The sequence below is a fragment of the Sorex fumeus genome, unplaced genomic scaffold, assembly GCF_029834395.1.
Source record: "Sorex fumeus unplaced genomic scaffold, SorFum_2.1 ptg000008l, whole genome shotgun sequence".
NCBI classification, from domain to species: domain Eukaryota; kingdom Metazoa; phylum Chordata; class Mammalia; order Eulipotyphla; family Soricidae; genus Sorex; species Sorex fumeus.
This window is the reverse complement of record NW_026606065.1, coordinates 48,532,839-48,548,553: the sequence shown is the minus strand read 5'-3', so window position 1 is coordinate 48,548,553 and position 15,715 is coordinate 48,532,839. Positions and strand designations below refer to the sequence as shown.

Below are 15,715 nucleotides of genomic sequence, written 5' to 3'. Positions count from 1 at the left end.
ACTACTGAGTGCAATTATGATTCATCAAAATATGGGAAGGCTTTAAAAATGTGTAAACATATAAATGTAAAACCTACAAGACATTATAGATCATATAATCCCATTTTTAAGAGTATAGTGATAAGTTTTCTATTATATGACAATTTTCCTTTAAAAACAATCTCGAGGGACAGACAGATAGTACAGGAGATAATGCATTTGCCCTTCATGGGGCCAACTGTGCTTTAAATCCCTGGCAGCACCATGAATAATCCCTGAGCACAGAGTCAGGAGTAAGCTCTGAGCACAGCTGGATGTGACCCAACAAGATATCAAAAATTCTTTCACACGTTATGAAGTAATAGCTACTGTTCAGTTATGTGAAAGAACAATATGCTATATCTGATCTGCAACATTTCACAAGGCTGACAATACACATCATTTAAAAATTTTACGAAGCATGTCACTATATATTAACTGAAATCTATTACCTCAGTCAAAGTTCTCTACTTCACAACCAGATCTCCTCAACTAAGTTTTTATTGAGGCCCATGTTCTCTGAGACTATATTTTGTTGGAGAAACACTATTGCAGGTGAAAGACAAGTTACTGTCAAGCTTATGTACCCCATGTAATAGATGGCAGATCTATCTGCAATTGAAAAAAAGAAGTGCAATTCTTGTCATTCAATAAAATTAAATATGTAATGAACATGATGAAGCTGAAAAGAACAAATTAGATTAGTGGAAAATGTTTATGTAAATACTGAAAATTAGGGAGGAAAGTTCTGAAAGCTTTCAATGGGTTTGGGGGTTGACAGTATAAGCATTTTACATCCAAGTTCAACTTAGAATTATCCCATATTATGTCCTTTGACAACAGTATTTTTATTCTATCACTCAGAAAGAAAAGCTTTTCACCACTCTACTCCCCCCCAGCCCAACAACCATTAGAAGGAAAAAACCTCCAATAGTGGAGAGGAAGCAGGAATCTGGAAGAAGAGTGTGGAAGATTCAGATTGTGAGTCAGTAGGCTAATTACACACTGGTACCAAAAGAAAGAAAAGTTTTAAGTGAGAACGAACAGTAAACCGGGAAAGAGGTGATCTGGAAACATTTTTTATACATTTTCAGAATTCTCTCAACTCTTCAGTGCCTGAGGGCAGATTTCTCTTTTTATTTTACATTAACAATAAAAGATGAAGGACAATTTTTAAAAGTTAACTCTTTTCAGTAAGACTATTTTATTTAAAAAATTTTCAAAATATAAAAATAATAAACATTATGGATATTTAACAAACAAAATAACATAATTCAACTATAAATAATAAAAATGTTGACAACCCCACATAAACATGTTATACTACAAACATTCTATGCATACAAGAGTAGTTTTCTAGTTCAAGTTTTACCTTGTTTTAGTTCAAGTTTTATTATCACTTTAAGAAAAAAAACAAAAAAAAAAGCTGCTACAGCTTAATCAATTACTTTCGCTCCACTGAAAGAGCAGGGAATTTTTTCCCCATGCCGACACACATTCGTGAAATGGGACACTATGGGCACAGGTATTAAAAACTGGAACAATCGAATCTCCAGACAAGAGAAGACTCCTTTGGTGTTTTAGGTTCAACAATCCACAAAACTGAGTTAAAGCAAACTGCTTATTATGGGAAATCTTGTGCCATCCATGTTCTGAAGTATATACACCTCAAACAGGTTCAGAATTCTGAGAATCAAACGTAAACATCTATGAATGCTTTGCTGATACTTAAAAATTGTATCTTAAGAACATTCACTAAGGTGCTGGAATGAAGTCCTGTAGATGTAGAAACAATCTACACCCATCAATGCAAAACATGTACAATGTAAATAATACATCTCTTCACAATTCATCAAATGTTTTGTAAATATTTAAGAATTACTCTACCTCCTGTTGAATAAAAGACAGACAGGAATTTAGAGCAGAGCTAAGCAGGGCTACATCATGTTATCGGACTAAGAAAGCTTCCCATTTCAAAAATGGGAAAACTGAGCCAAGCAGATTTTATCATTCACGCTGAATGTATAATTATTTATTCTAGCCAGATCAACACTGTTCTTATCAAAAGAACTAACAACAATCCAATGAAACTATTTCTTTTTAGGAGTTGGGCCTTAATGATGTATCATATCTTTAAATTGTGGGGCTTAATGGGCTGGGTTCTTTACCTGACTGACTGCAAACCACTTTGTAAATTATGCTGCTATTTTAGAGTAAATCACAAACGATCATAGCTAAGTTACATAATAGTTCAAAATGATATTGAAAGGTTTATAGCACCAATGACTTTTTCCTAAGACACTTGAGGGGCTGCATCACTTGTAAAGTATTATTTATCTTGTAAACAAGACCAAAAAATATTCAATTGATCTGTATTTTGAGCATAAATATTTATAAACTCTATTAAAAAACAAATATCGCATGAGTAGGGAAGCTAATAGTGTAAAATCTAAGTATATTGAAAATATAAAGATATATAAAAGGTTTCCATAATGCAATCATGCAGAGGTAAACGGCTTCAATTACACAAGTGATTCTGTACAGTTATCTACACATAGCTCCATGAGAATCCTACTGAAGAAAAATGAAATCATAAAAAACTCTTTATCTTTAATGGATCAGCATAAGGGAATTAATGTAACTGACCTATTGGATAGCATAGCAATTTTAAAAAAGAGCAATGATCTTAGTGAGAATCAGACTTCTGATTCTCAATGCCAGTCAGTTTTTGCTTTATTTTGTTTTTAATTTAAAAACAAGGGGGCTGGGGGGAAAGATGACAAAAACAAAGTTAACAGTGATTGGGCCTGTGGTTCACATCCATTAGCCAACCAAACTGATACAGAAGTATGGTCTCTTCAGTCAATGTTCTTTGGGTTTCTAACCTACCACACAAACCACTATTGCATAGGTAGAAATCTTTCCACAAAAAGAAAAGATACTGAGCTCACCTGGGAAGTATTTATAAACTCCCTGCAAGTAACTGCTAGTTGAAAAATGTTAACTAAGACAAGAGCCTAGTTTTCAAAATCCCTTGTAGGCTAACAGGTCATAAATATGTTAGAAGACCTTCCAAAACACATACTTTTCCCCGCTCTCTCTAACTAATGTAGATAAAAATAGATAATTTACATTTTACTGATGTGTTCATTCTTTTTTATTTTTCACGAAAACAAACACAATGCACACGAGGGTGGGGTTGGAGAAAAGGGTATTTTGCAGAATACTTTGCACACAAAGAAGTAAAAATATGAGCATAGTTGAAAGAACTGGAAAAAAAAAAGAGTGACTACAGTTAAGTGTAATTTGGATTTTCTGATAAAGATGTCCAAATAAAACTCCTCAAATACCTCATTAGACTACAGGAATATTCTTAACTTTGTGAACACTTTTCTTTGTGCTCATTTTATAAAAAAGAGTACTTTGGGTTAGTTGGATAAGATTTAATCAGTCTAAAAATAGTTATAAGCCACATTGCTTATAAATAAATATGGACATACACCTTTCAAGACTGGAAATCTGTAATTTTTTTACAATATCAGACACACTACTCCCCCTTGCTTTTAGGATTGTCTTTGAAGTCTTGATTGCAAGTGCAGAAAATAAGGTAAATTGTGAAAGTTAGACATTAAGTAAATTCATCTCAATATGTATTTTCCACAGATCATCCTGCATTTCTTGATAGAAAATTATACTCCTTGTTGGTGTTAAAGAACCAAGACACTAAAAAATTATTTGGGCAGGTAGGATTGGAATAACTTAGGTCAAAGTATTTTTAGAAGATAGGCAAATTATTAGTGCGTAATATAGAAAAGTATTTTATCATCTGTTCAAAATTATTTGACTATTCTAACCCCAAATATGTATCCTAAATTCCAGAAAAATTAAAACAAAACTCATGCTTAACTTTTAAATTATTTTCTTCATTGTAATTATTCATGCCAATAAACACAACCTCATGGCTTTATAGATGTCCTAGACACAATTCTTAGCTTTGTTGAGACTGAGTTTATCGCATATTAGGAAGCCAAGAGGTTTTTTTTTAATCCTTTTTATGGTGTTTAAAAAAAATAAATGGCTATAAAGGGAGAAAACATTTAAGTAAGAAAAGTCAGACAAAGCACACACTCAGATATACTTCTGGATTCAGGTATACCCTTAGAGAACTGTAAAGATAAAATGCTAATTATAGTACATGTAAACAAATATCCAAATTGATAAAGGGTAAACATAAAACGACAAAATGATATTTAAACAGTCGTCTCCAGAGAGGAACACTTCTTGCTGTGGTGGTCACAAAGCTAAATTCAGGCAATGATGATCTCTCTCTGCTGGAAAAAGAGAAGACTATTAAAAAAAATAACTTTGAGAATAGCATACAAATCTAAAAATTGAATTGATTTCAACTTTTCTAAACATTAAAAACATCTATTGGAGAAAATGACAAAAAAAGCTGCACACAAATTAGACAAAGGATCAGTTTTAGGTCAAGATTATTTTAATAATACCTCTCCTGTATTCTCCTTGAAACATTAGGCTGCAGAGACAATAGTGCTGAAACATAGCTAAAACTTTTGATTACCTGATAACTAAAGAAGACAGAATAACCTAGACAACAAGACACCAGAAGATAATCATCTCGATATCCTAATCCCTCTTCTACTAGCCCACCTTTATGCACAATATAAAGTGCTCACACCTTCTCCCTTTGTTAAAAACACACAAAAGGGAAAAGGTTTCTTCCTTTCTCTGGAAGCCTGTTTAGGGTATCCCATATCAGGAACTTCTCTGCCTTCTTTTCCCTTAAGTAAAATCTTTTCTGAATGTGGGCGGGGAAAGGAATTGATTTTCTGGTTAGGAAATGTAGTAACTGATAAGATTATAAATTATATCTCAGGTGGGCAAGTAGTTTCAAGAAATCAAAAGTGAATTTTAAGATATTGTATATGAAAAGAATAATTTGTTTCCAAATGATTTCAAATGTGAGGTGTACCTAATTTTCTTAAACTCCATATAATCATTTTCATTCTTCAATCACATAATGACAAAATGCTATATGAAGCACAATGATCAACAATAAAAATAAAGAAACATCAAAATGAGACCGTGTATACAGAGAAAGACCAACTTCAAATGATGGGAAAGTGATAACATAAAATAAAAAGGGAGGGCATAGAGGAGGGGCTTAGAAAGAAGCTAATAAAGCAAGCTGACACAAATAGGTTAAAAAAATTCTTTCAATTACACTAAGCAATGAGGATATAACACTATATGAAAATTATTTACCATATTGGGCTTTTTTTCCTACTAAAAGTGAGCTTTCATTAGAAATGATTGATAACAGCACTTATATTTGCCAAAATGTCTCTTTCATTGGATTTTGGGGTAACTGTATTAGGAGACTATCTGCTATGATCATGATCAGAGGGGAATGAAAAATACACTTCTTAAATAAGCCTATATACATACCTCAGAACTAGGCAGTTCAAAAGCTAATGATATAAAGGTAGTTCCCAAGATCTGAGAAAAGGAAATATACTTATTGCCTTATAAATAATATATACTGATGCTATAATCCTAGATTAAGTTTAAACTTTAAATTTATAGGGTTTTAGAACAAGGAAAACCCTGTAAGACCAAAAAGTGAACAGCCAGAATTTCATGTTTTAAACTCCTGCTTTAACAGAGGCAGAGGAGGAGGAGGAGGAGGAGAAGAAAGAGTACGAGGACGAGGAAAAGGAGGAGGAAAGGGAGGAAGAGGAGGAAGACTTACAAATATCTGTATAAATTCTAGAAGGACTAAAAATTCATTTTCTTTAGTTCATATTATATATATAAAAGGGGGGAAAAGACTGATAATGACTGTATAATATTCTAAAACCACCGGTGCCATTTCAACATACCAAAGAAGCAACCATTTTTGCTTTCTTTCTGTAAACCCACAAAGCCAACAATTAGTTTTCCAAGATTGGAAATACATGCCCTCCTCACCCCCCAAACAGTTCTAGTAACAATAAATTTCCTTCAATTAAGCTCAGCAACACTTTCTACAGGTAATCAGTTAAAACAGTGAAGTCTTTTTTCTTTATAGAAAACTTAGTTGTTATATTTGCTCATATACAGGATAACAAGAACTATGGTACACGCTCCCATTCCTGTAACATGTTATTAAATGCTGGGTATCTGTCAAATACTAAAATTAATTTTTAAAATGTTACAAGTATCCAATAACATTTTAAACATTTCTTAAGTAGACATAAAATACTGAAAGAAATATGTAAAATGACAACCATCCCTTGTGGTAATCCTAATCAATCTTTTAACCAGTAATATATAATTCTTTTCAATTTGTCCTGTATTAAATAGCTACCTACATTGTTGTCAATTCCTTTTTCTCTCAAAACTCAGCCCAGATTTGTTCTCTAAGCAAAAATAACTTGGTAGGAGATCTGTAGAATTAAAAATGCACTTCAACTTTTTCCGCAGCATAATGGAATATGAAAGAAATTTAAAGTTTGAGTTTAGAAGCAAAAGTAAAGGTTTCAAGTGGGAAGAAAAAGTACTAGTGATCACAAAAGAAGACTGCATTTTACAGGTTGAAAGGAATCTGTGTCTGAAGAGTATCTGGGAGTATTATACACAAAACAAGACTAAGGCACATTATATGAATTAGTGTACCATAACCAAATCTAAGTTGTTTCTATTGGTACAACAGAAACAACAAATCGGGAGTAGGTATATTAAACTGTTTTAGATTGAAACACTTAATGTACCCCTCAAGAAAAGTTACAGGTGTGCCAAGGAGCTAGTCGTCTAGTCCAGTCCCTTTCTTTTTACAGACAAGGAAACAAACCTGGGTAAGTGACAGACTTGTGTTTGGCCAGAAAGGAAGTTGCAGAGCTGAGGCCAAAAGCTGACATTATGAGTGTGGCAAGGGAGTAAGGACGCCAGCTGGTGGGGAAGCGGAGGAGGCGGTGCTCAGGGGTTATTCTTGGCTCTGCACTCAGGAATTACTCTTGGTGTTGTGTTTGGGGGATCATATGGGACAGCTTTGACCAAACCCAGGAGTGTGCATTGCAAATGCCCTACCCATTTTACTGTCACTCTGGCTCCCAAAAGCTAATTTTCTTAACCCTTGTCAAATATTCAGTACCAGGCTATTTTTGAACATATAATCCAAGTAGCAGAGACTAAACTGGTGTTTCTTAGCTTACTTTATATATGCACTGAATTCAAAAGGTACTTCAGAAAATGACTACAAAACGTAGTACTCCAAAATATTAGTGCCTTAGTAATAATAAGAAAATCTCATTGAAGTTACATATGCATCTGTAACCCCACTCATGTGAAACTCAATGGTATAAACTGGTTAGCAAAACGGTACCAGTGACTAAGACCTTCAAGAGAGATTATTAAAAAACTGATAAGAATTAACAAGGGAGGTAATTGTCACTTCATTATTGGAGTTATATGCATCCATTCATTAATTCATCCAACAAACATCTGAGTGCCCATATGAGCCAGGCTTTGTGACAATCACTAGAGATAAAAAGATGAATAAGACATGGTCCCCTTCCTAGAGGAGCTTATAATCTAGTGGGAAGACAGACATGTAAACCAGATAAATTATATTACAACATAAGTACTGTAACAGATATGAACAAAGTGCTATATTAGGAGGGAGGATAAAGATATGAACTAGCTAATGACCAAGAAGTCCACTTCAACATTTACTACAAACACAATTTCACGCTTAGTCAATAATTTAAAAGGAGGTAGCAATGTAGAATTTTAAAAAATAAAATTGGTGCCAAAATCAGAATGTCTGCATTCAAAGCTAGTCTTCTACTTCTTAGTTGTGGCTTTGGACAATCACCCTACTTTCATTAATCCAAGTTTCCTTTATCTGTAAAATGGGAATTAACTATTGCAAAGAAATAATCTTAACTTCCAACTGAGTACAAGTAGAACATTAATATTAAAAACATAATTTTTTCCAAAACTCAATACAAATTGTAGGCAACAGTCATAATAAATCATATAAATAATAAAAATATAATTGTGAGCTTAATGAAAGTTGCTAAATTTACCTCAAGTCTTTGGAATCAAATTAAAATATATTTGTCTTCTGATTTATTCAAAGCAAAATGGCTTAAAACACTTAAAGTTTAGGTAGTAATAAATTTAAGGGAAACTAGTAAAGTTATTTAAGTAGTAGTAGATAATTACAATCATTAAAGGAATTTCACATTTTTTTTAAGATAGCAGGCTAATCAATTTATAAAGCCAAAAATCAGCAAGAAGATTTAACTGGCCTTTGAAAGATTTACTTTCTTTATAATACCTGTTTGGTGTAAAGAGAAGAAACGTGAGCCTCTGCCAATATGGCATCTTTCACGACTACTAAAAAGAAAAGAAAACAAACTTACCTAATGAATTAGAATAGCACATAGTAAAAATACAAGAGACTACATAAAAATATACCAGATAAAGAACTTTTTCAGTAAAATCACTATTTTGACAAAAATAATTTGATACTGAAATCTTAAATATTAACATGTGCAACATTTCTATGAAATAATATTACCAGAAGGGACATATATATACACAAATTAAGTGTGTGTGGGGGGGGAGGGGAGAAAAAAAAGATTAACAGTATTGCACAAGTTATTTCATTGGCAAGAGATTAGAGTGGCAGAACTGCAGTTTATGTCTAAGGGCCCCATACAGAAAGTGATCTTTTAAAATGTGACTTTTAATATAATCACTATAATCTGAGGAGGGGCAGAAACACTTGTAATCGAAACGATGCATTTCAAAAGGTAAATATGTAATCTCCTATCCCCTCATTCTGTAAAGAATGCATTTATTTTCTGGAAGCCGCTGAATCAACTTTCAATGATCACATTCATTTACCAGAGAAATCCACTTAAAAAATCACAATATCGTTGCAAATGTCAAAGATTTTTATACAAGCATAGAAAATGCACACTTAAAATATCAGACTGAAACACTTACCAAACAGTGTTTTCCTAAAGTAGTATCTATAGTACATTTCTTTATTCATACATCTTCAAATGGTCAAGCTTTCTTTCACACATCCAAAATGTAATGTGATGTTTTCTTATTCACCAAATACTACTTGAAGTCTGGTTCCAAACTAATCAGCCTGCTTTTAAATTTTAAGACATCTGTTGAAAATTTGTAGGATCAAACCAAACTGAAGTTGTATAAATTTTAAACATGGATTGTACATTATTATAAAGGTACCAGCAACCATTATTATAAAGAATAAATTAGTGATTAAGCTCTTTTAGTGATAATTGGGGGTAAGGGTAGATCACCATCTGGAATGGTCTATTTATTTTAGATTTTTTTTCTTTTTTTTTCTTTTCTTTTTTTTTTTTAAATCAAGGAACATTGTCTTGGCCTTTTTTTTTTGTCATTGTTTTCTTTTCTTTTTTCTTTTCTTTTGAGAGACCATTCCACTTTATTTTTCACATCTGAATGCATAGGGACTCATATGCAAAACAGTCATACACCGTTATCATTAAAACCCATGTGGTAAAATACATACACAAGTCCAACAAAAGGCTAATACATAGTAAAGCCTAAGCATACTACTATGTAATATTATGAATACATAACTTGGGAGAGTTTAGTTATAGTACTATGTTATCTATTCATTTTTTGAAAACATTCATTAATATTTTAAATGCAAATTCATTCCTTATTTGGAGTAAAACAAAAAATCTGCTAAGTTATAACAAGTATTGGTCATAAGTTTTCAGACCTATTCATTTAAATTACAAAGAACCCAAAGAATTCTGTTCTGTTCAGTAGAAGTATGTAATAAAAACATTGAGTATGTTTCTAATGTGATGTCTTTTGCAATTGTTTACTGAAATAAAATGCAAACATCAATCTTTCAAAATACAGGATCAGAAGGTAGTTTTCTTCTTTTTTTTCTATTTGTGAAATCCATCTTCATCACATTTTACCAAAAATTGTTTTTTACAAATATGTAAAAGTACATTAGGTAATACTAATGAAACACAGGTAGAGTTCTAGCATATGCAGATCAATGATCAGTCAAATCATCTTCTCCAAGAACGCGATTCATTGTCCTCTTCTTCTTCATCATCATCTTGAAGTAATGAGTCATCCACCAAAGACTCTTCCTGAAACTTTAGGTTAAAATGCATTTAGGAATTTACCCAAAAAAAAAAAGAAAAAAGAAAAGAAAAAAAGGTGACACTTTTAAACAATGACTTCTCTCAAAGAGCTGAATTCGAAAGGTACTATAGCTAGAACATTCAAGAAACAATGATAAATAACCTTTAACCACTCCGGTTTCTCTTAAGTACCTTCTATAGCTTGTATCAAACCAGCACTAAAGACATAGAAGTAAACCTTTGTACATACCATTCCTCCTGTCTCTATTAAATTATGCCATGTTCTATAACTAAAAGGTATTGCTCAATAGTTATTTCTTTTTATAAAGAAAACATCCATACGACTTCCCTGATTTGCTCTGTCTAATCCTGGACACTAAATCAACCAACAGTTTGCACAGAAGTCTATAAAGAGTCAAATCTATATTCTGCCACATGTAACAAACATGTTCTTTTATAACATTCCTTTCTTTTATCCATTCCCTTTACAGAAGTTTCTCAGACTACTTTCCAAACTTTTCAAAATACCTAATACCAGGAGCTCGCCTGCTTTTCTCCCCATTCAATTCAAAATCATGGAAGGACAAAGGTATAATCTAAAATATAAAATGACAAATTATGTATGAGATTCAAAATAAACATTTTATTCTTGCATTTGACTGTAGATATGTATTAACAGCCTTGCATGCCCTTCAAACAAAATGAAGTGCCATTATGAAACTCATAAAAGGCCAAGCTTCCTTTATCAACTTCCTCAACTATTTCCTACAGTTTATTTCATGATTAAACAATAAACATTGTTGTTTTTAAGTTATGAATTAAAAATGGTCATCCCACTACTGCTCTTTACGCACATATTTCTCAGCCATCAGGCTGTTTCTCAAGAAAAATGTTCTCTTGCACACCTAGCTTTTTACCTAGAATGAATTTCTCAACTATAATCCTGCCCCGCCTCTAAGTAATGGACCCCCCCCCCCTTTTTCTTGAATCACTTGAGGTTCAGCTCCACTTTCACCACATCCTTCAAGAGTTTTGCAGAAACAATCGATCCCTCCTCTGGATACCCATAGCATATTGTTCAGATCTTTACTCAGTGCATCAGTCTGCCTTTAATATAGTTACCTATGTGTCTGTCACTACCCCCTTTCCAGATAATAAGCTCCTTGATGATAGGGACCGTGTCTTATTCATTTTGTGCCTACCACAGTTCTATTATATAGCAAACATTCATTCTATTAAACTAAAATCATAAGAATTAAAATAAAGGAACCTGAAAAGTTAATAAAGCAATTGAGTAAAATATATGCTCTAAAAATTCAAATATTATAAATTTCCTGTGGATAAAAATCTAAAATGAATTATCTTGTAAGAGTAAATGAAAATTGGGCTTATATATAGCTTTTCAGATAGCAATCCATAGTTCTCATTAATCCAGAAAATTAAGGTTATTTACACTTATCAGATATCCCCTACCAGAATATAGCTCAGGAACAGAAGATTTAATGTTATAATCAGAAACATAAAATTACAATTTACATATAAATCAAGTTAAAATCAAAATGGAAAAGAGAAAAAACATACTTCCTCGTCATCAGGTTCCACTTCTTCAGTTTCAACAGCTGAAATATTAGTTACTGGCTTATTCCACGCCAGTTTTAGATCCTGCCCTTTGAAACGAGCTCCATGAACTGCTGCCTGAAACAATTAAAAATATTGGAAAATAGAAAATCATTTATTGGGGAAAATTTTAATATTACAGTGCTTAATATTCAAATTAGATAAGCACAAGTAAAGATGATTGTGTCACTTTGCTCTGTAATTATTTACCTCTATATTTAATACCATAAATTTTAATTAACATTCTATTTACCCCTAAAATCAGTATAAGTAATTTGATAAAAAAAGAAAACAAAAGCAGGGCAAACCAGACAGTTCAAAGAGCTCAAGAGCATAATCCACATGCGCCTCTGTTTGATCCCTGGCACAGCATATACTGGCAGGAAGAGAAAGTCCTGAGAACCAAAACACAAGTAGCCCCAACCAAAACAAAACCCCACATAACCTAACATAATTAAGCAGTGCTACTTGACTGTAAGAAGACAGTATGAGGGAACGGATGGTTTAAGGCCCTGACCTTGCACACGGCTAATCTTAGTTCAATCTCTGGCATTGCATATGGTCCACCTTACTACACTAGGAATGATCCCTGAGCACAGAGTCTGATATAAGCCCTCAATAACACCACTGGGGCAGACTCCAAAACAGCAGGAAAAAATTCCTACAAACCCCACGCTACAAGCTGTGTATTCAGAATACAATGGTACTTGCTACTTCTTTTGATAATTGCTATTTCAGATAAAAATCCCAAAGTACTCAGAAACCGAGCTAAAGATTCTAAAATTCAAAATTCAAAGCCTAAAATGGGGTTAAGTGCATTTTAATGCATTCCAATTCTTAATTTATGGAAAGCATTATCATCAATATGAACAAGGAAACATTAAGTAACTATAAGGTTATATATGTATAAGAAGTAAATAATTTTCAAACTATATCGTAGGCTAACAGAAAGAATGTTGATGCCTATATAATATAACACTATGAACATCTCCAAGAAGAAAATAAAACTATTTGTCTTTACTGGAAATAAAAATACTTCCTAAAAAACCTTTAGAAGTGAATATACTAAAACTTTAGTAAATAGTTAAGTTTAACTACTGCTACATTAAGTAGCTGGTTTAAAAAAAGTAGTATATTATGGATGTTTCTCAAAAAATTAGAAATTGAGCTCCCATTTGACCCAGCAATACCACTTCTGGGAATATATCCCAGAGAGGCAAAAAAGTATAGTAGAAATGACATGTGCACTTGTATGTTCACTGCAACACTGTTTACAATAGCCAGAATCAGGAAAAAACCCTGAGATCAGATAACTAGTTAAAGAGACTTTGATACATCCACACAATAGAATACTATGCTGCTTTAGAAAAGATGAAGTCATAAAATTTGCATATAAGTGGATCAACATGGAGCGTATCATGCTAAGTGAAATGAGTCAGAAAGAGAGGGACAAACATAGAAGGACTATATCCATTTGTGGAATATAAAGTAACAGAATACAAGACTAACACCCAAGGATAGTAGAGATAAGGACCAGGAGGATTGCTCCACTGCTTGGAAGCGGGCCTCACATGTAGGGGGAAAAGACAGCTCAGATAGAGAAAGGACCACCGAGTAAAGGATGCTTGGAGGGCCTGCTCTAACTGAACATGATGGCCACTTAATACCTGTATTGCAAACCACAACACCAAAAAGAGATAGCAAAAAAGAATGTGCCTGCCACAGAGGTGGGGGTGGGGGTTGGGGGAGAGATACTGGAAATATTGGTGGTAGAGAATGGGCACTGGTGGAGGGATGGGTACTTGATCATATGACTGAAAGGTAAGCATGAAAGTTTGTAAGTCTGTAACTGTACCTCATGGTGATTGATTAAAAAAAAAAGTAGTACATGAATGCTCTACATCATTAATCATCAGGGAGATGCAGATCAAAACCACAATGAGATACCATCTCACACCTCAGAGACTGGCCCACATTCAAAAGAGCAAAAGCAACCGATGCTGGCATGGATGTGGCGAGAAAGGGACACTCCTTCACTGTTGGTGGGAATGTCGACTGGTTCAGCCCTTCTGGAAAACAGTATGGACGATTCTCAAAAAATTAGAAATTGAGCTCCCATTTGACCCAGCAATACCACTCCTGGGAATATATCCCAGAGAGGCAAAAATGTATAGTCGAAGTGACATCTGCACTTGTTTGTTCATTGCAGCACTCTTTACAATAGCCAGAAACTGGAAGAAACCTGAATGCCCAAGAACAGATGACTGGTTAAAGAAACTTTGGTACATCTACACAATGGAGTACTATGTAGCTGTTAGAAAAGATGAAGTCATGAAATTTACATACAAGTGGTACAATATGGAAAGTATCATGCTAAGCGAAATGAGTCAGAAAGAGAGGGATAGACATAGAAAGATTGCATTCATCTGGGGGATATAAAGTAACAAAATATGAGATTAATACGCAAGAATAGCTGAGATCAGCACCAGGAGGATTACTCCATAACTTAGAGGCCAGCCGGGTATCCTAGAGGAAAGGGCAGTTCAGAAAGAGAAGGGAGGACCAAATAAAGGGTGTTTGGAGGATCCTCCCAGGAGGGGAGATGCATGTCGAAAGTAGACTATGGACTGAACATGTTTGCCACTCAATGCCTCTTTTGCAGACCACAACACCCAAACGGAGAGAGAGAACACAGGGGATTGTCCTGCCACAGAGGCAGGGGGGGATGGGGGGATGGGGGTGGGGGGATATTATCCATGGTGGTGGAAAATGGGCACTGGTGGAGGGATGGGTATCTGATCATTGTATAATTGAAACCAAAGCACAAAAAATTGTAAATCTACAACTTTAAAAAAAATAAAATAAAATAAAATAAAGGGGGAAAAAAAAAAGAAAAAAAAAAAAGAACACCCATTCATAAAAAAAAAAAAAAAGAACAGATGACTGGTTAAAGAAACTTTGGTACATCTACACAATGGAGTACTATGTAGCTGTTAGAAAAGATGAAGTCATGAAATTTACATACAAGTGGTACAATATGGAAAGTATCATGCTAAGCGAAATGAGTCAGAAAGAGAGGGATAGACATAGAAAGATTGCATTCATCTGGGGGATATAAAGTAACAAAATATGAGATTAATACGCAAGAATAGCTGAGATCAGCACCAGGAGGATTACTCCATAACTTAGAGGCCAGCCGGGTATCCTAGAGGAAAGGGCAGTTCAGAAAGAGAAGGGAGCACCAAATAAAGGGTGTTTGGAGGATCCTCCCAGGAGGGGAGATGCATGTCGAAAGTAGACTATGGACTGAACATGTTTGCCACTCAATGCCTCTTTTGCAGACCACAACACCCAAACGGAGAGAGAGAACACAGGGGATTGTCCTGCCACAGAGGCAGGGGGGGATGGGGGGATGGGGGTGGGGGGATATTATCCATGGTGGTGGAAAATGGGCACTGGTGGAGGGATGGGTATCTGATCATTGTATAATCGAAATTCAAGCACAAAAAATTGTAAATCTACAACTGTACCTCATGGTGTTTCACTAATAAAAAAAAAAAGAAAGAAAAAAAATGTAAAAAAAAAAAAAAGTAGTACATGAAGGCTAGAGTGATAGTGCAATGTAGGGGAATGGCCTTGCATGCAGCCAGTCCAGGTCCAATTCCTGGCACCCCGTATGGTCCTCCATGCTCATCAGGAGTGAAACCTGAGGTCAGAGCCAGGAGTAAACTTTAAGCACTGTGAGGTATGGCTCTTAAACTAAAATAATTAAATTAAAAAACAGTGCAAAGTATAACAACAAATCAATATTAGCAATATATACCTCCTGCCCCCGCACCTGGCTGTCTTCACCGGGTCCCTCGAAGTGGGGGGAGGGCTGAATTTCCTTCCCTGTCCCTGAGCAG

At 34.3% G+C, this 15,715-nt stretch overlaps 1 protein-coding gene across 12 annotated transcripts in view; it reads right to left on the bottom strand.

The window, feature by feature from the left end:
- Positions 1-1,207: 1,207 nt before the first annotated feature.
- Positions 1,208-15,715, bottom strand: part of RBM26 (RNA binding motif protein 26) — a 93,242-nt gene continuing 78,734 nt past the window's right edge. For 7 of the 12 annotated variants that reach the window (XM_056110053.1, XM_056110063.1, XM_056110058.1 and 4 more), the window contains 4 exons: positions 11,775-11,888; positions 9,037-10,205; positions 8,363-8,421; positions 1,208-4,349 (listed from right to left, as the gene is read on the bottom strand). In XM_056110053.1, the coding sequence (XP_055966028.1) occupies positions 10,116-10,205; positions 11,775-11,888 (204 nt within the window). In that variant the 3' untranslated portion in view covers positions 1,208-4,349; positions 8,363-8,421; positions 9,037-10,115. The remainder of the gene's footprint in view (positions 4,350-8,362; positions 8,422-9,036; positions 10,206-11,774; positions 11,889-15,715) is intronic. The other 5 variants (XM_056110054.1, XM_056110055.1, XM_056110057.1 and 2 more) reach the window with 5 other exon arrangements.